The sequence below is a fragment of the Procambarus clarkii genome, chromosome 83 (genome assembly GCF_040958095.1).
Source record: "Procambarus clarkii isolate CNS0578487 chromosome 83, FALCON_Pclarkii_2.0, whole genome shotgun sequence".
NCBI classification, from domain to species: domain Eukaryota; kingdom Metazoa; phylum Arthropoda; class Malacostraca; order Decapoda; family Cambaridae; genus Procambarus; species Procambarus clarkii.
This window is the reverse complement of record NC_091232.1, coordinates 2,236,208-2,251,630: the sequence shown is the minus strand read 5'-3', so window position 1 is coordinate 2,251,630 and position 15,423 is coordinate 2,236,208. Positions and strand designations below refer to the sequence as shown.

The 15,423-nt window shown below is 42.1% G+C and overlaps 1 protein-coding gene across 9 annotated transcripts in view; it reads left to right on the top strand.

Annotated features, from left to right (window-relative positions):
• Nucleotides 1-15,423, top strand: part of alpha-Catr (alpha-catenin related) — a 318,532-nt gene that overhangs the window by 280,729 nt on the left and 22,380 nt on the right. For 8 of the 9 annotated variants that reach the window (XM_045759535.2, XM_069316274.1, XM_045759536.2 and 5 more), the window contains 8 exons: nt 3,564-3,773; nt 5,389-5,583; nt 6,770-6,883; nt 8,448-8,588; nt 10,930-11,040; nt 12,266-12,403; nt 14,256-14,415; nt 14,854-14,981. In XM_045759535.2, the coding sequence (XP_045615491.1) occupies nt 3,564-3,773; nt 5,389-5,583; nt 6,770-6,883; nt 8,448-8,588; nt 10,930-11,040; nt 12,266-12,403; nt 14,256-14,415; nt 14,854-14,981 (1,197 nt within the window). The remainder of the gene's footprint in view (nt 1-3,563; nt 3,774-5,388; nt 5,584-6,769; nt 6,884-8,447; nt 8,589-10,929; nt 11,041-12,265; nt 12,404-14,255; nt 14,416-14,853; nt 14,982-15,423) is intronic. The other variant, XM_045759530.2, reaches the window with a different exon arrangement.

Genomic DNA, 15,423 nt, shown 5'->3' with positions numbered 1-15,423 from the left:
TATTAAAGCATCGCAATTTTCACATTCTCTATGCATTGGCCTCGATAGTTGAAGTGGGTTTGCTTGGCTTCGTACGTTTCTGGTTAAACTATGATAAATATGTTAAATACTGGACGACTGTCGCAATAGTAATACAGGGTATTGTATTGTATGTATTGTATACATACCGCATATGTTAGACGCAACACACAGTATACAAAACACTCGTTCATTACAGCGTGTGAGAATGTGACAATAGTTCTACCTGGAAAAAAAAACTAGTAGCCTTTCAGAAAACTGTTCTTTATCATAGAAACCCGGTTTATGCTTCACAGAAAATCAGTTGTTGCTTACAGAAAACGATTTCTTCATCGAGGAAATGGATTATTTGCCTCAGAAAAAGGGTTGGCAATCACAAAATGTATTTTTCATTGCAGAAATGAGTTTGTGCCTCACAGAAAATGGGTTCCTAAACTACATTTACAATTAAACACACAATATGAGTAGATTCGTAACATCATGAAAACACTTTTAAAGTTTATACAATACATTAGCCGTAAGAAACGATAATACTTCGAATATCTACGTCAGAAAAAGGCACGTAATGGCGGATCTGATGAGTGTGCTGGAAATGATGAATCTAATCATTTTAGAAATGATGAATTTGGAGAAAATTATGGAAACAGTGATAATCTTGTAGGAAATAATGATTATTCTAACAAAAATGGTGACTGGTACTGAAAGTAATGGTGAATCTGGCAGGCCAGTTGAAAATGACAACGCATCTTGTGATCATACAAGAAATTAATTACAGTTTTGGAAAAATATCTAATGATAACTTAGTCAAATATGATGAATCTTACGGGGGATAATTGTGGTTAATATGATAATTACAGGGATACAAGTGTCGCAAATCGTCGTGTTCCTGATCACATTGTTGGAAGCATATTGTTTGGGGTGATAATGTAAATTACAATGTTTTTAATCATGATGTGAGCAATGATTAAATGTCCAATGACTGCTGAAAATTATGAGGATAAAAATAATGACAGGCAGCATGGCGCTGGTCGGTCCTCGTTGGATATGATCAACTGAGGCTAGAAAGGAAGAGTAAACCGTGTCGATGTAGGCCGTGGCGGCCTTGGAGGAGGTGTCCGTGGCAGTATAAGGTTGAGGAGGGGGGCGTGGAAGGGTTGAGGAAGGGGGGGGGGTCTTGCCATCCTGGGGGGAAGGGGGCGTGGCAGCCTGGGGGGGGGAAGCCGTGAATGCATCACGGACTTAGGGGATGGCAGTCCCACGGTATCTTATTGGAAATCAGTACCCTTGTATTTTTTTGCGCAGAGATGTGAGATATGCATGTCTGTTTCTCTTTCTTTCTCTTTCTTATTCTCTCTCTCTCTCACTCTCTCACTCACTCACAAATTATTTATGTATTTCAATTTACATTTAGCCGTCAAATGTGAGTGATCTCGGAACGGTGTTTCCACTCTCAAGATGTAATGGTAATAAATACTGGCTTCGTGTTACCTTAACAGCTTTTAAGGATTTCCCAGCGATTTTTTAAATCGAGAATTACCAGACTATAATATATTCAGTGAAACACTATATCACCAGTGTAACATAACCTTATAAGAAAAATTAATAGATAATTTTTTTAGAAGAACTGAACTGAAGGAGTGAGTGACCACAGTGTACCAACCCCGGCTAATAACTGGCTGGTATCTAAATTAAAGAAACAGGTTATTCTCTCAAGTTCAAGTACGTTTATCGACATAATTTGCATTCCTAAAATGATAGGGAAGCTTAGGCTGTTTCTACCTTTTTATTTCAGGTCCTTCAAGGGGCTCTCAAGTCCAAATTTATTCTTTCATCTAGCCGATGATTCGTACACATGTTACGAATAACATAAATATGAAGAAGGAACTGAAACTTAAGGGAGCCGGTGGCTGAGCGGACAGAACACTGGACGCGTGATTCTGTGGTCCCGGTATCGATCCCGGGCGCCGGCGAGAAACAATGGGCAGAGTTTCTTTCACCCTATGCCCTGTTACCTAGCAGTAAAATAGGTATCTGGGAGTTAGTCAGCTGTCACGGGCAGCTTCCTGGGGGGGTGGAGGCCTGGTCGAGGACCGGGCCGCGGGGACACTAAGCCACGAAATCATCTCAAGATAACCTCAAGAAGAAGAAGATAGATAGATAATATTCAACACGATCGCCCCATAGAACGGCAACGACATGTACGGGTCGTGGATATAACGTTCAGTGAGCACACCAAAGCAAACATCACCTCGAAGAATTGTAGTGTTTTATTAGATCAAATTATTATTATTTATTAAAGTATTATAAGTATTATATAAGAATTATATATATTATATAAGTATTATTATAAAGTATTTATTAAATATTATTTATTAAGTATTATTAAATCAAGAGAAGGAGCAGATTGCTGGCAATAAAGGAACCATTCCTGACGTGTTAGATTAAGGACCTGCCCGAAGCTCTATGCGTGTCAGTGGCTTTACAAAAATGTAAGAACTCTTTGTATATATAAATACAAAATGTTTATTGAGAAAGCTAAACTTTTTCCCCCACTTTGTCTTTTTTTCTCGAGTATTTTTCTCTCATCTGTATAGTTTTCCTGTAGTTTGTTTCGAGAGTTGTTCTGTCAACCCCCCCGTCAACACCCCCCGTCAACACCCACATTCGGCTCGCCCGAATCACCCGGGCGAGCCGCAGGATCCAACACCGTTGCAGCAGACGGCAGGGAATCAACACACACCCCAGCACCTGGAGACGGGTCCGGGGGGGCGGACAACGGGGGGAAAATCCCCCCGCCTTCCCTCCTCCCCGGGAAGAGGGTTAACACGGGTGATCGTAAGGCAAATGAGTTGCTTCGTAGCTCCCCTTTGGAAGTCACGTAACCTCCGGTCACACTGGGATTGGCACATTTGTACAAAACTTGGTCAATCGGGTCGCACGCCTACCTCCGGGATCATTGGACCTGCCCCTCGTGTTGTGTAAAAACTTTGCCCGGAGTGATAACAGAACTGATAGCCATATTTAAAACCGTAAATGTTACATTATACCCCCCACTTCCTCCCCGAGTCGCCTTTACAAGAATATCATGGCAAGTATACATCCTGTGTCATTCCGATTTGAATCAAGTTTCCTCAAGTCATCTGATATGTTTATATAGGGGCATATATGCCTCTTGAAAGTTGGACGAGCGGGTTTACAGCGATAGCGCACTAAACATAGTGCATCCGTTCTGCAAGATGATTTTTCTTTTATCTTATAGCTCGCTCTTGACCGAAACTGTGTAGCCTTTCTTATAGTCTAGGGCTGCTACATTAATGCAAATGTACCTAACAATTATTTTTAGTTACGTTCGAAACGCTTTGGTTACTGGTGGATAGCATGATGTCGTACCCACCAGATGGGTCAATACCGCGCCCCGTGCCCTAGCTACCACACCTCACTGACCATGCCCCTGCCCCCCCCCCCCACCACACCAGACCAATCCCTCCCCTAGCCATGCCCAGCGAGACTGACCTGACCCGCTCTCTCTCTCTCTCTCTCAACAGGTGACCCACAGCTTGTCGAGGCTGGAGAGTGTAACCAACTTCACGGAGTTCGTCAAGGCATTTAGTCACTTCGGAGCGGAGATGGTGGAGTTGGCGCATCTCACCGGCGACCGCGCAGCCGACATGAAGGACGAGCGTAGACGGGCGCAGATGGCGGCTGCGCGACAAGTACTTGACAGATCTACCATGATGCTCCTCACAGCTTCCAAGGTATGGTGTTGACCAGACCTCACACACTAGAAGGTGAAGGGACGACGACGTTTCGGTCCGTCCTGGACCATTCTCAAGTCGACTTACAATCGACTTGAGAATGGTCCAGGACGGACCGGAACGTCGTCGTCCCTTCACCTTCCAAGGTATGGTATCAATCGCTCCTTTCCTTATTCCTTCCTGATTACCTACGTTGCGCCTCTCTTATTGCATTCTCTTTCTCCTTATCCATCCTGCTACATTCCTCCCTAACTCTCCATATGTATGTATACTTTCCCTCTCTCTGGGAAAGACCTGAAACCTATGTTTATGGGCAGCACAAAACGTGGACCAGACTGTGCGACACAGTGGTTGCCAGGATCAGGTTGGGTTACCGTTACCTGTGGCAGGTGGCTACCGTTACCTGTGGCAGGTGGCTACCGTTACCTGTGGCAGGTGGCTACAGGTAACGGATCCTCCAATCCTGAACACTCCAGGTGCAAACTCTGCGAGCAGGAACTGGGTCATGAGCTTGCTCACTACATCACTTAATGCCCAGTTATTAGACCATTCTGACCCCCCCCCCCCTGGCATAAAGTATCTGGAGCTTTGTAATTACTTTATTCACTCTCGTGTTCTTAAGTGTTTAACACACCTCCCGGGTATACTTGCCTCTCTTGTGTTTAATCTCTAGTAAGTTTACCTCTCGTGTACATAAATTTCAACTTTTGTGTGTTCCAAAAATACAAAATCAAAGACTATATGGCCATTCACAATTCCCAGCCTTCTTTTTTTTCCTTTGGTTCCCAAAATGTTTTATTAGTGATATAGTATGTAATGGTGACCTTTCTACCCACTCGGTAAGATACCACTGTTTACCCCCAAGATTATCCAACGTTCTTTATAATGTCACAATAACGTGGCTGGTAATTAGATATCTAGCCCACACATCTGGTAATAAATGACGACGTTTCGATCCGTCCCATATGACCCATACGAGTTGATGTGGTTCAGGACGAACTGAAACGCCACCACTTCTGTTATTTATAATGTATGGGTTGGGTGTCCCTTAGTTTGTACAGGGTCTTTATCAGTCCCCATTTCATATTTTGTTTTGTTTTTATTATAACTGCTTTTAAAATTGAAAGGATTTAGCCTCAGTGCAACAGTATGCAGCTAAGACACCCAACTCACACGAGTGAAAATAAAGATAGCAACGTTTGGGTCCGTTCTGGACCCGTATCAAGTGGTGTGGGTCCAAAATGGGCCGGAATTCACTTCGTTATTTTCATTCAGATGTGTGGGTTGGGTGTTTAATTTTCACCCATATGTTGGAGACATTATCTAACAGTGTAGTAATCTCACACCGTCGCAATACCGTACCTTGATAGTAGTAGGCGTAGTAGTAGTGGGCATCCATCAGTCTCAGGAGACTATGGAGTTGCGCTCTGGTGTCGGCCTGGTCTGGAGTGGCCTCTCCAGGGCGCAAAGCCAGGGTAGGTTGATTCGGGGGAGAATCAACCTACCCTGGCTAGATTGAGATATAATAGATTGTTGTTAACCTCGTATTTCCTACAAATAGTGACTATATTAGTCTACGACACTGTAGTAACCCCCGTTCTTGCGTCATTTTTAGGTGTGCCTGCGTCACCCCGAGTGCCTCACCTCCAGAGAGAACAGGGATACTGTGTTCTGCCAGATGCGACGAGCCATGGACCTTATACATTACGTGGTCAAGGACGGCGTTTTGGATTCGGTCAACGCGCAAGGCGAGTCTAGAGTCAACGGTCAGAGTCCGGCGGAGTCCCCAGGCACCCTCAGGGCGAGACAGGTATGTTTTAAGAGTATCGTGGACTTTTACACCACTGCACCTTTTTTCTCCAGTGGTTGTTGGTGTTTCTTGTCGAAGACGATGATTGTAAACGTTGATTTACAATCATGATGATTGTAAACGTTGGTTTACAATCAACAATTACTCCTGCTGGTTGGTGCCGTTCCGGTCAACCTGTCCTCTTACATAGAACGTCGGTTTTCGCTCGTATGCGTTACATAAGGCCAAAACTTGTCGTACTTGAAAATGGAAACGGCTCGCGAAACAATCCGTTCTCGCACTTTCTTAGTCAATATTGACTTATTAAATAAGTGCATATGTGACATACTAATTTATTGTGAATATTTTAGTTTACCTAGTATTTTTAGTTAACCTATACCTATAATAGGTTAAGTAATAATTGTAATTACGAAGCAATAAGATGCTTATCTTAACATACTAAGAAGGTTAGGTAAGGTCGGTGTTTTCTATGAAGCTTTTCAAGGTAAACTAAAATATTCACAATTAGTATGTCACATATGCACGTATTTAATAAGTCAATATTGACTATACGAAAGTGCGAAAACGGGTGGCGCGAAAGTGACGTACTGTCCCGTTTTCTGTTTTGGGTCCTCTGGTAGGTTAGCGGAGGACACTTTAAATAGATCGTTTTCTTGACGATGGCAAACCTTATGAGGACAGGCTGCATACCGGTTGATATATTTTCCTACAAGCTGGTATTCTCGTTTACGTTAATATTTATCTAACATAATTATGTAGTAAGTGTATTTTACTTCTGGAATTCTTTTAGAGACAACATTTTAATAATAAAAAAAATATTACTTATACAAAGTTGTACACAATTCTAGTAATTATTACTGAAATAGCTTAAGTTTTGTTTTATTGATAATGTCTTTACGTATTAGCAACTTAAGACATCCAAGTCTACAAAAAATACAGAATATAATTTTTATAGTTATGAGAAGAGTTGATTGGTTTAAAAAATAAGAATGTACCTATAGCATCTTCTGGTTGCTAAAGAATGTATCTAGCATGATACAGGGTACCATGGCCCCCTCGCCATCTAGAGCCTCATGCTTGGTATCTGAGCTGTCGGAGAACTGTATGTGTATGTATGTGTGCGTATGTATGCGTGTGTGTAGTGCAGGACCACAGTGGTGGTGTGTTACTGTGCACTGTGTTCCAGGAGGACTGGGACAACAACCACACCATGTACGGTGCCATCCGTTACCTTGAAGACTCCGTGGAGATGACGAGGATGACGCTGTGTGGACCAGCTGTCAGGGACCGTCTTTGTCAGGTACTGTGTTCGCCACCTTACCTGCACAACACACCACCTCGCCTCCCTGTGCTTCCTGGCTAGTTTTCATCTCCGTGTCTCGCAAACTCCCAGCACTACTACTCCTCCTCCCAGCGCTCCTGCTCCTCCCAGAGCTCCTGCTACTCCTCTCAGCGCGCCACCTATATGTTAACGCAATTACATAAAATATTGATTAATTAAGTTTTAAAATGGATGTGGTGCTTGTATATCGTCTCTCATCCTACAACACATTTATTTATCACTGATATATATATATATTTACTGAGGTTTACATTGTTCAGACGAAGCTTTAACGTGGACACCACATATCGCCTTATCAGTGTTATGCCTCACTTTTATAACGTGCAAAGGAAACATTAACAATTAAGTTCATAAGTATGTTTTAACCGCGTTGTAAAGCAAGTTATCAATAAAATTTATAAAAGGTGTAGAGCAAGTTGTATACCAGGTTGTGTACGTTGTAAAGTAAGCTTTAGAGCTTCTGACAAAAAAAGTTGTGAAGAATATTACAAAGGAAGCTTTAACCAAGTTGGAAAGTAAGCTGTTGACTATTTTGTAGTCATAAACAAAGACAAGCTATAAAGCAAGCTATAAAGCAAGCTGTCAAGTAAGCTTTAACGAAATTTTAGATCATGATATTAACTAAGCTGTAAAGCACACTTTAAAACTTAGGAAAATAAGTTATAAGGTAAGAAAAGCTAAGGTTTAACCAGCGTGTCGGACCAGCCCACGAACCCAGCTTGTGGAATAAATTGAAAAGCAAGTTAATTGATGACTTGGAAAGCACGCTATGCATGGCCATACGATCTCGCTGAATTGTCACATTGCTCGTATGTGCTGTTAGGGCTTTTGCTTTACAAATTTAATTTGTTATATTATTTAAATTGCATTTTGTAACGTATGTATCCCTCCCCGCTCCAGCCGGACTAACGTGTGGGACTATAGTGAATGTAGCGGGACCTGTCGGGACGCCTGTTATAAATATATAATATAAATCCCTGCCACATTTTTTGTCAAATGAATGGTGTGTAATTTGGTACACAAAGCATCACTAATTTGGATGATATTTTGTTTAGTTCCTATTTTACTCGCAAATCCTCGACCATCTGTATAGGCTTAGAGCCTTTGTGGTATAGATTTGTTTTTTGTTGGTATATATAACCCGATTTTAGACTGGCCGGAAAGAGAGTGGGAAGTTTGTTTTTCATACATGTCCCTCTTTTATGTGTGGGTAAGCCCTGTCTGGTCTATCTTCAGACATACCTTGAAATAGCTATAATAAGCTATCTAACCATCTTAGGGAACCATTCATTCCCCCTCTGTCCTATCTCAGACCCTGGTCTTCATATCCCTTATAAGGGCTATGTAGTCGTATTGGGATAGCACGGTCTCCTGATAATTATCTTAACTTGCCATGTTCTACCTTTTCCATACCTTGCGTCTCCTTTCGTTTCCTTTTCATCTTAAAATGCAAACTTCATTTTCTCTAACTCCATCTTTTTTTTTTTTTCCATGTGTTCTCCATTATGGACTTGGAGTTCAGGCGGTGGACACAATCTGTGAACGAATGCAAGACTTCACGGACTCTGCCTACACCACACACGAGCACAGAGAAAATATTCTCCTCCTCACAGACAGGATACGACTCCAAGTTAACCAGCTCTTAAGGGTTGGAGTCAATCTGGTGAGTGCCACTTGTTCTCTTTACTTTGAACTTTTCTGCGGTTTAAAACGTATATAAATCAATTATATAATATATAAAATGTGCTTATATAATATATAAAATGTGCGGAAAAAACACAGGAGACCCAGACTTGAGTCATAGACGCCCTTTTTGAGTGATATTAGCCATAAAAACACTAACCAAAAAGATCACGGGAACACATACACATTCACAAAAAATAAATCTATCTGGCTGTATTGCATACCATTTTATACCACTCGCTAATATAAAAATGAACAGCTTTAAATGTAATTAAACGCTATTGTCTGGGCGAGCCCCGGAGGCTACCTGAAGCTTTCCAAACTGACCTGTGACTTATTAGTTCGGCATCATCAGTTCCTGGAGTTGTGTGTGTCTAGCGGAGACCACCGCCAGCAGCTGGGACACTCTGTGAGGCGCAGGGAGCAATGACCATATGAGCACTTTAAATATAGAGTTTGTCATGTCTGCCATCGACCGGGGGATACCACCAGAAAGGTAGGCGAAACAATACAAACCTCTAACTGGTTAAAATTGCAACCTACGTCCTAACAGAGCCAAAGAATTTCCCCCAAAAAGAAAATGAAACAAATCGTCATCCAACTAGCGCGCCCGCTCGTTAGCGACCCCTTCCTCCCTTTTCCCCAACTGGATAGAAGGGAAGCCTCTCAGGGAAGCCCTTCAGGGGAGACCCACAGGGGAGCCAGCCGGTCCACCCCTCAGTTTGTAGAATGATGGCAACCGCCGACCGGAGGGTGTCAGGGAGCCTCCGTGGCTCGCCCAGAGAATGGGTTACATTCAACGCTGATAATCTGTGGGGAGCCCCGTTGGCTCCCTGAAGCTAATTACCCACAGATAAATTTAAAAGGAGACTTACCCGGGAGGCGGGTAAGTCTCTGAGTATACACCCTTGATACCCCAAGGTATCCCATCCTTGGGTTTTTCAGGGCCCGTAGGGTACGTTAACCCTCCGGGAAGCCCAGGCACTGGAGCCAGGTAAGCTGGTAACCCCCTGTTTTTGCATGCAAACCGACAACCGGAGGTCGCTGTGAAACCTCGGGGCAACAGAGGAGGATCGCCAACACAACCTAGGCTAGCCTAATGGGAAGCTAGGCAGACTATCACTGTCAAATGTAAGTGTACACGCCTAAAGAAAAGAAAAGAAAAAAAATTCCCTGAAGCAGAACACAAATCTGAGTCTCCAGAAAGACTTGTCGGCTGCCACTGTATGCAGGCTGCGCCGACTGCATATGAGTGCTCATGTAGTCATTGCTCCCTGCGCCTCTTGAGTAGACCAGGCTCTGGCGCTAGTCTCCGGTAAGCACACAAATCCAGGGACTGATGACGCCTCACTAATAAGGCACATGTCAGTTTGGATAACTTCAGGGAGCCGAAGGAACTTCCACAGAAAAAGAAAATTAAAGACACACCATTAATATACCTTATTCAGGAACTTTTCTTTCGGTTGCCTAAACTATTTAGGTTACTTTTTGATATTCTCACTTTTGTTTTGCCCTTTAGACTTCCAATAATATAAAAGGGACACACACCAGCTGATGTGGGTAAAGATGGCATAAATTACAGAAAGAGATTGAAAAATAGCTTAGTCTTTGTATAATGCAGATACAGGACACCTTTTATTATGTAAAGTTCCTTGACATGACCACTTAATTTATTCTTGTGGGCTACATAGGATTCCTATTTTACAGAACCTTTTAGTTTATTCCGTTTGCTTTACTTATTTTTTTTTTAATTCCATATATCAGTTCACTTCCTTTCACTACTCATTTAATTTTTGAATATTTATTTGTTTACTCCTTTCAAGTTTGCTTAAGTTTGATTCTCTGTTGGGCAATTGCTTTTAGTTTTGATTTACAGATGTAAAGAAAAAGTTCTTACCATTCACAAAATAATTAGCTACCCCAAAAAATTAACTTCTTCTGAATGAAATTCTGGAAGATGTGAAAATTTGCAGAGTGAAAATTCCGGTAAACGAAAATTATCAAATCGTATTAGAGGTTCGTAACCTGTGTTGCAAAAAGTTTATGATCGAAAATAGATATTTGACCGCAATGTACCAAGCTTTAAGGGCTGTAAGCTTTGAATACTATTTGATATAATAAATTAAACTCCTTCCATGATTTCAGTTATATTTTGTATTTAGAGACAAATTGGAAGCAGTTGTGTGCTAGAATGTTATGTTGTATTGCCAACAGGAGGAAATGTTTGGTTCAAGTGTATGCAAATCCCAGGAAGTTGTATAATTGTCTTATCAACATTTAACACACACACAACATTAATAAATGTTATTGCGTGATGTCAGGAGCAGAAGGAGCCGCCCTCACCTGGGGACGAGTTGGAGACGGCCATCAACACTGTTTTGGGCGCCACGACAGACATGAAACACCAGCTTCAGACAACGGCTCTTGTGCAGGTAGGTGTTTCCTCCTAGCTGTACCCTACCTCGGTCATCCCACATGCAACACCCATGGCTTATTCCCTCCCCCATCCCCTCACAAGGCATGCCTTGCGTGAGGCATTATAATCAGTTGGTATTGGGAATACGTAGACAAAAAAGAACATATCCTTGAGTAGCAGAACTTAAAATATTTTGATGGTGCTGAATTTGTTGAATTCTCTATTGAAGTCTTGACTGAATCGGAACATCTGTAGTTGACCGCAATAGTGTGCTCCAGAAATAGAATATTGGTGATCTGCGAAGGTATAACCAGGTCACTTGATGATGCAAGCGCTCCTACCTCTCCCACGGAGGTTAAAAAGGACCCTTCCCCCCCCCCCCTAGTGATTGGGGCACCATTCCTTTCCCCCCGTCCCATCCCAAATCCTTATCCTGACCCCTTCCCAGTGCTATATAGTCGTAATGGCTTGGCGCTTTCCCTTGATAATTCCGGTTTATGTGAAGGGAATAATTCTACAATTTATATGAAGGGAATACGCAGTTTATGGATATAACTGTAAAAGCTAAACCCATTTAATAAGGTTCTGAGTGTGTGTGTTTATCGATTGAATACTAATTAGGGGACGCAGTTTGGGGGGAGGGGTTACGGGCTCTCATCATAGCCCGTGCTACTTGGGACTTTTGTTCCCAGTAGCTGATTCTAATGCAACAACAAGGGACGCATTTTTTGTTCTTCCATGACTGAGTCCGGAGAAGTCTGTAATAAGTAGGGGCCAGATTCAGGAAAGCACTTACGAACCTGTACATCTTATCTCAATCTTTGGCGGCTTTGTTTACAATTATTAAACAGTTAATGAGCTCCGAAGCACCAGGAGGCTGTTTATAACAATAACAACAGTTGAATGGGAAGTTTTCATGCTTGTAAACTGTTTAATAAATGTAACCAAAGCCGTCAAAAGATTGAGGAAAGATGCACACGTTCGTAAGAGCTTGCGTAAGTGCTTTCGTGAATCTGGTCCCTGGTCTGCAGCTCAAGGAAGGAACAAGAACCAGCCACAAGAATGCGAAAGTATGTACCAGATAAATACGAGGAACACTTGACAGCTTCACGGAACCCTTCATCCATGTGGCAGTCAGGAAACTACATATTGTTCATCGCTTATGGAACATGATACAAAATTTTAAACTGTTTCTGCCTCTCTCTCTCACAAAGCTAAGACGCCTCTCCTCCTTATCACAGGCAGAGGAGCTTGTGCGCGGGGCGTGCGCTGAGAGCGAGCTTATCAGCGCCCTTAAGAACGCTGGCCTGGCTACTGATCAGGAGAGACTAGACGAATACGCCGACCGCTTCTTGGAACACATAGAGCACATTCAGGAGGTAAGGTGGAGGTCTGGAGAGTGTTAGTGTGTGTGTGTGTGTGTGTTAGTGTGTGTGTGTGTGTTAGTGTGTGTGTGTGTGTGTGTGTGTGTGTTAGTGTGTGTGTTAGTGTGTGTGTGTGTGTGTGTGTTAGTGTGTGTGTGTGTGTTAGTGTGTGTGTGTGTGTGTGTGTGTTTACTAGTTGTGTTTTTACGGGGGTTGAGCTTTGCTCTTTCGGCCCGCCTCTCAACTGTCAATCAACTGTTTACTAACTACTTTTTTTTTCCACACCACACACACACACACACACACACACACACACACACCCCAGGAAGCAGCTCGTGACAGCTGACTAACTCCCAGGTACCTATTTACTGCTAGGTAACGGGCATTCAGGGTGAAAGAAACTTTGCCCATTTGTTTCTGCCTCGTGCGGGAATCGAACCCGCGCCACAGAATTACGAATCCTGCGCGCTATCCACCAGGCTACGAGGCCCCCTGTGTGTGTGTGTGTGTACTCACCTAGTTGTGTTTGCGGGGGTTGAGCTCTGGCTCTTTGGTCCCGCCTCTCAACCGTCAATCAACAGGTGTACAGATTCCTGAGCCTATCGGGCTCTGTCATATCTACACTTGAAACTGTGTATGGAGTGAGCCTCCACCACATCACCCCCTAATGCATTCCATTTGTCAACCACTCTGACACTAAAAAAGTTCTTTCTAATATCTCTGTGGCTCATTTGGGCACTCAGTTTCCACCTGTGTCCCCTTGTGCGTGTTCCCCTTGTGTTAAATAGACTGTCTTTATCTACCCTATCAATCCCCTTCAGAATCTTGAATGTGGTGATCATGTCCCCCTAACTCTTCTGTGTGTGTGTGTGTGTGTGTGTGTGTGTGTGTGTGTTTAATTTAGTTTAGTTTCTACCACAGACATGGTCATTCCTTTATACAATGTTAACAAACAAATATATATATTTCCGTCTGTCTTGCATGGACAGTTAAAGATGTGTAGGTGTGAGTGAGAGAGATGTATGCATATATACTTACAAGGAAGGAAGGAAGGGAGGGAAGGGGGGGACAATGTTGTTGCATCTCTGGGCTATAAGAATCGACCAGTTTCTTCCTTCTTATTGATAATGCTACTATCCCCTGAGGTCGAAGCAGCATTCCAGCACCAGCATTTATCCCTACGCCTCCAGTTTGAATAAAGTAATAGTAGACTAGTCCATTTGATATGATGGGTCTCACTACTCCAAAACTGAGCTTTCGCTATGCGAGGCACCAAACTTACCTAGTTTAAATTGAGAGCAGTTAGTTTGTATCTAACAGAAATTAGGTTTCGTACGTTCCTGTTAAAGGAGGATGGTCCTGAATGGTATGGGGAGTAGATGATGATTGCCCTGAATGATGAGTCTGCCAAAGGATGCTTTTTCTGAACAAGCTGGATGATGGTTGTGTTGAGAATAAGTTGTATAAAAAATGCAAATGTAATAAACAGGCAGCAAGGATTGAGGGAAAGTATTCTTTAAGAAATAGAGGAGGCAGTGTTTTCTTGAAATTCTAAGTCACATGTAAACCACAATTCATATTTAGCTCACATAACGCTACTATATTCCTCGAAGGTCCATTATTCATCTGCAGCATGAGAAACTTTAAAATAAATCTACCCAAACTTACACACACACAAACACACTCTATTTTATTTTGACATACAGCAGCCTGTGGGTTAAGGATAACTTGTCGAGTTCAACATTTTAATGAGAACCATTATATATGTTTGATATCGGTTCCCTCTGCTACAGAAATATAACCTGAGCTTGCTTATGTTTCCAGCTGATAATAAGTGTGTTTTTATTTACATTTCTATTTTTTACAGGTGTGTAAATTGTTACGACACATAGCTACGACAGATTCCCTTCAAGTGGCTGCAAAATATGGAGAGATCAATCTTCGGATCTATGGCCCTCAGGTTGTAACTGCAGCTCAGACCCTATGCTTATATCCTACTTCAAAGATAGCCAAAGAAAATGTTGAGGGTAAGTAAGGATATTGTAGGTAGGTGAATCTTCCTTCCTTCAAGCATGAGCATTGACCATTGACCATAACTCAAGTGCTTACTTCCAAAGGCCCAGAGTGTGGTAAAGTCTGTCACTTGTCCACTCTGGAGATACCACCACCACCACCACCATCTCGGTGATGAATTATTAATTTGATTGTAAATTTGTTTTCCTGATTCAGCCAAACCTGTCCTCTTAAGACATGACAGATGTTCATGAATATTTTAAATTGCTCATGTCAAGCCAGAAGGCTTTGCCCTCTTTGCCTCTTGCGTTCATCCTGCATCATGCTTGAAGTGAATACCCTTAAAAAAAATTAAAAAAAAGTTGGGGGTTTCTCAATTATCTGCTTATATAGTTAGCTTTTTTCTAAAGTTATTATACCTTATTTTTCTCTCTGCTCTTGCCATGATTCAGTATTTGCCGACATGTGGCTAAATTTGGTGGGCGACGTCAAGAGCCTGACCAAGGACATTGGGGACCAGATCACAGCGGAAAACAAGCCAGCAGAGAAACAGGTGTACATGTCCCTACCGCGCCCTGGGGTATGTCCAGCTGCATGGCTCAGTTTCCCTTCGCGCCTCTAGCCACAGTTACTGAATGTAGAAACAATGCTTGTGTATCTGCTCTTAAATTACTGACATTTATGCAATGGAATTTTAATTCAGAGTTTTTTTTAATTTCTTACTTTGGCTTTATAATTTTTTTCCGGTTTGTGTTCTATTTGTTTTACATTCTAAAGCCTGTCCCTGAAATCCAGCATAATTTCTTCCATGTTATATATATATATATATATATATATATATATATATATATATATGTTATTTCTTACTGTTTATTTGAGGAAAGTGTTGTCTTTCTTTCTGTGTATAAATCTTGATTATTTAAGTTAGTAAATAGTTTCAACTTACGAGGGTGTAAAGATCGCTAAAGACAGCAATGTTTTGAAAGATTTTGCACTTGCCCACTAGCCTTTATTGTGAAAAT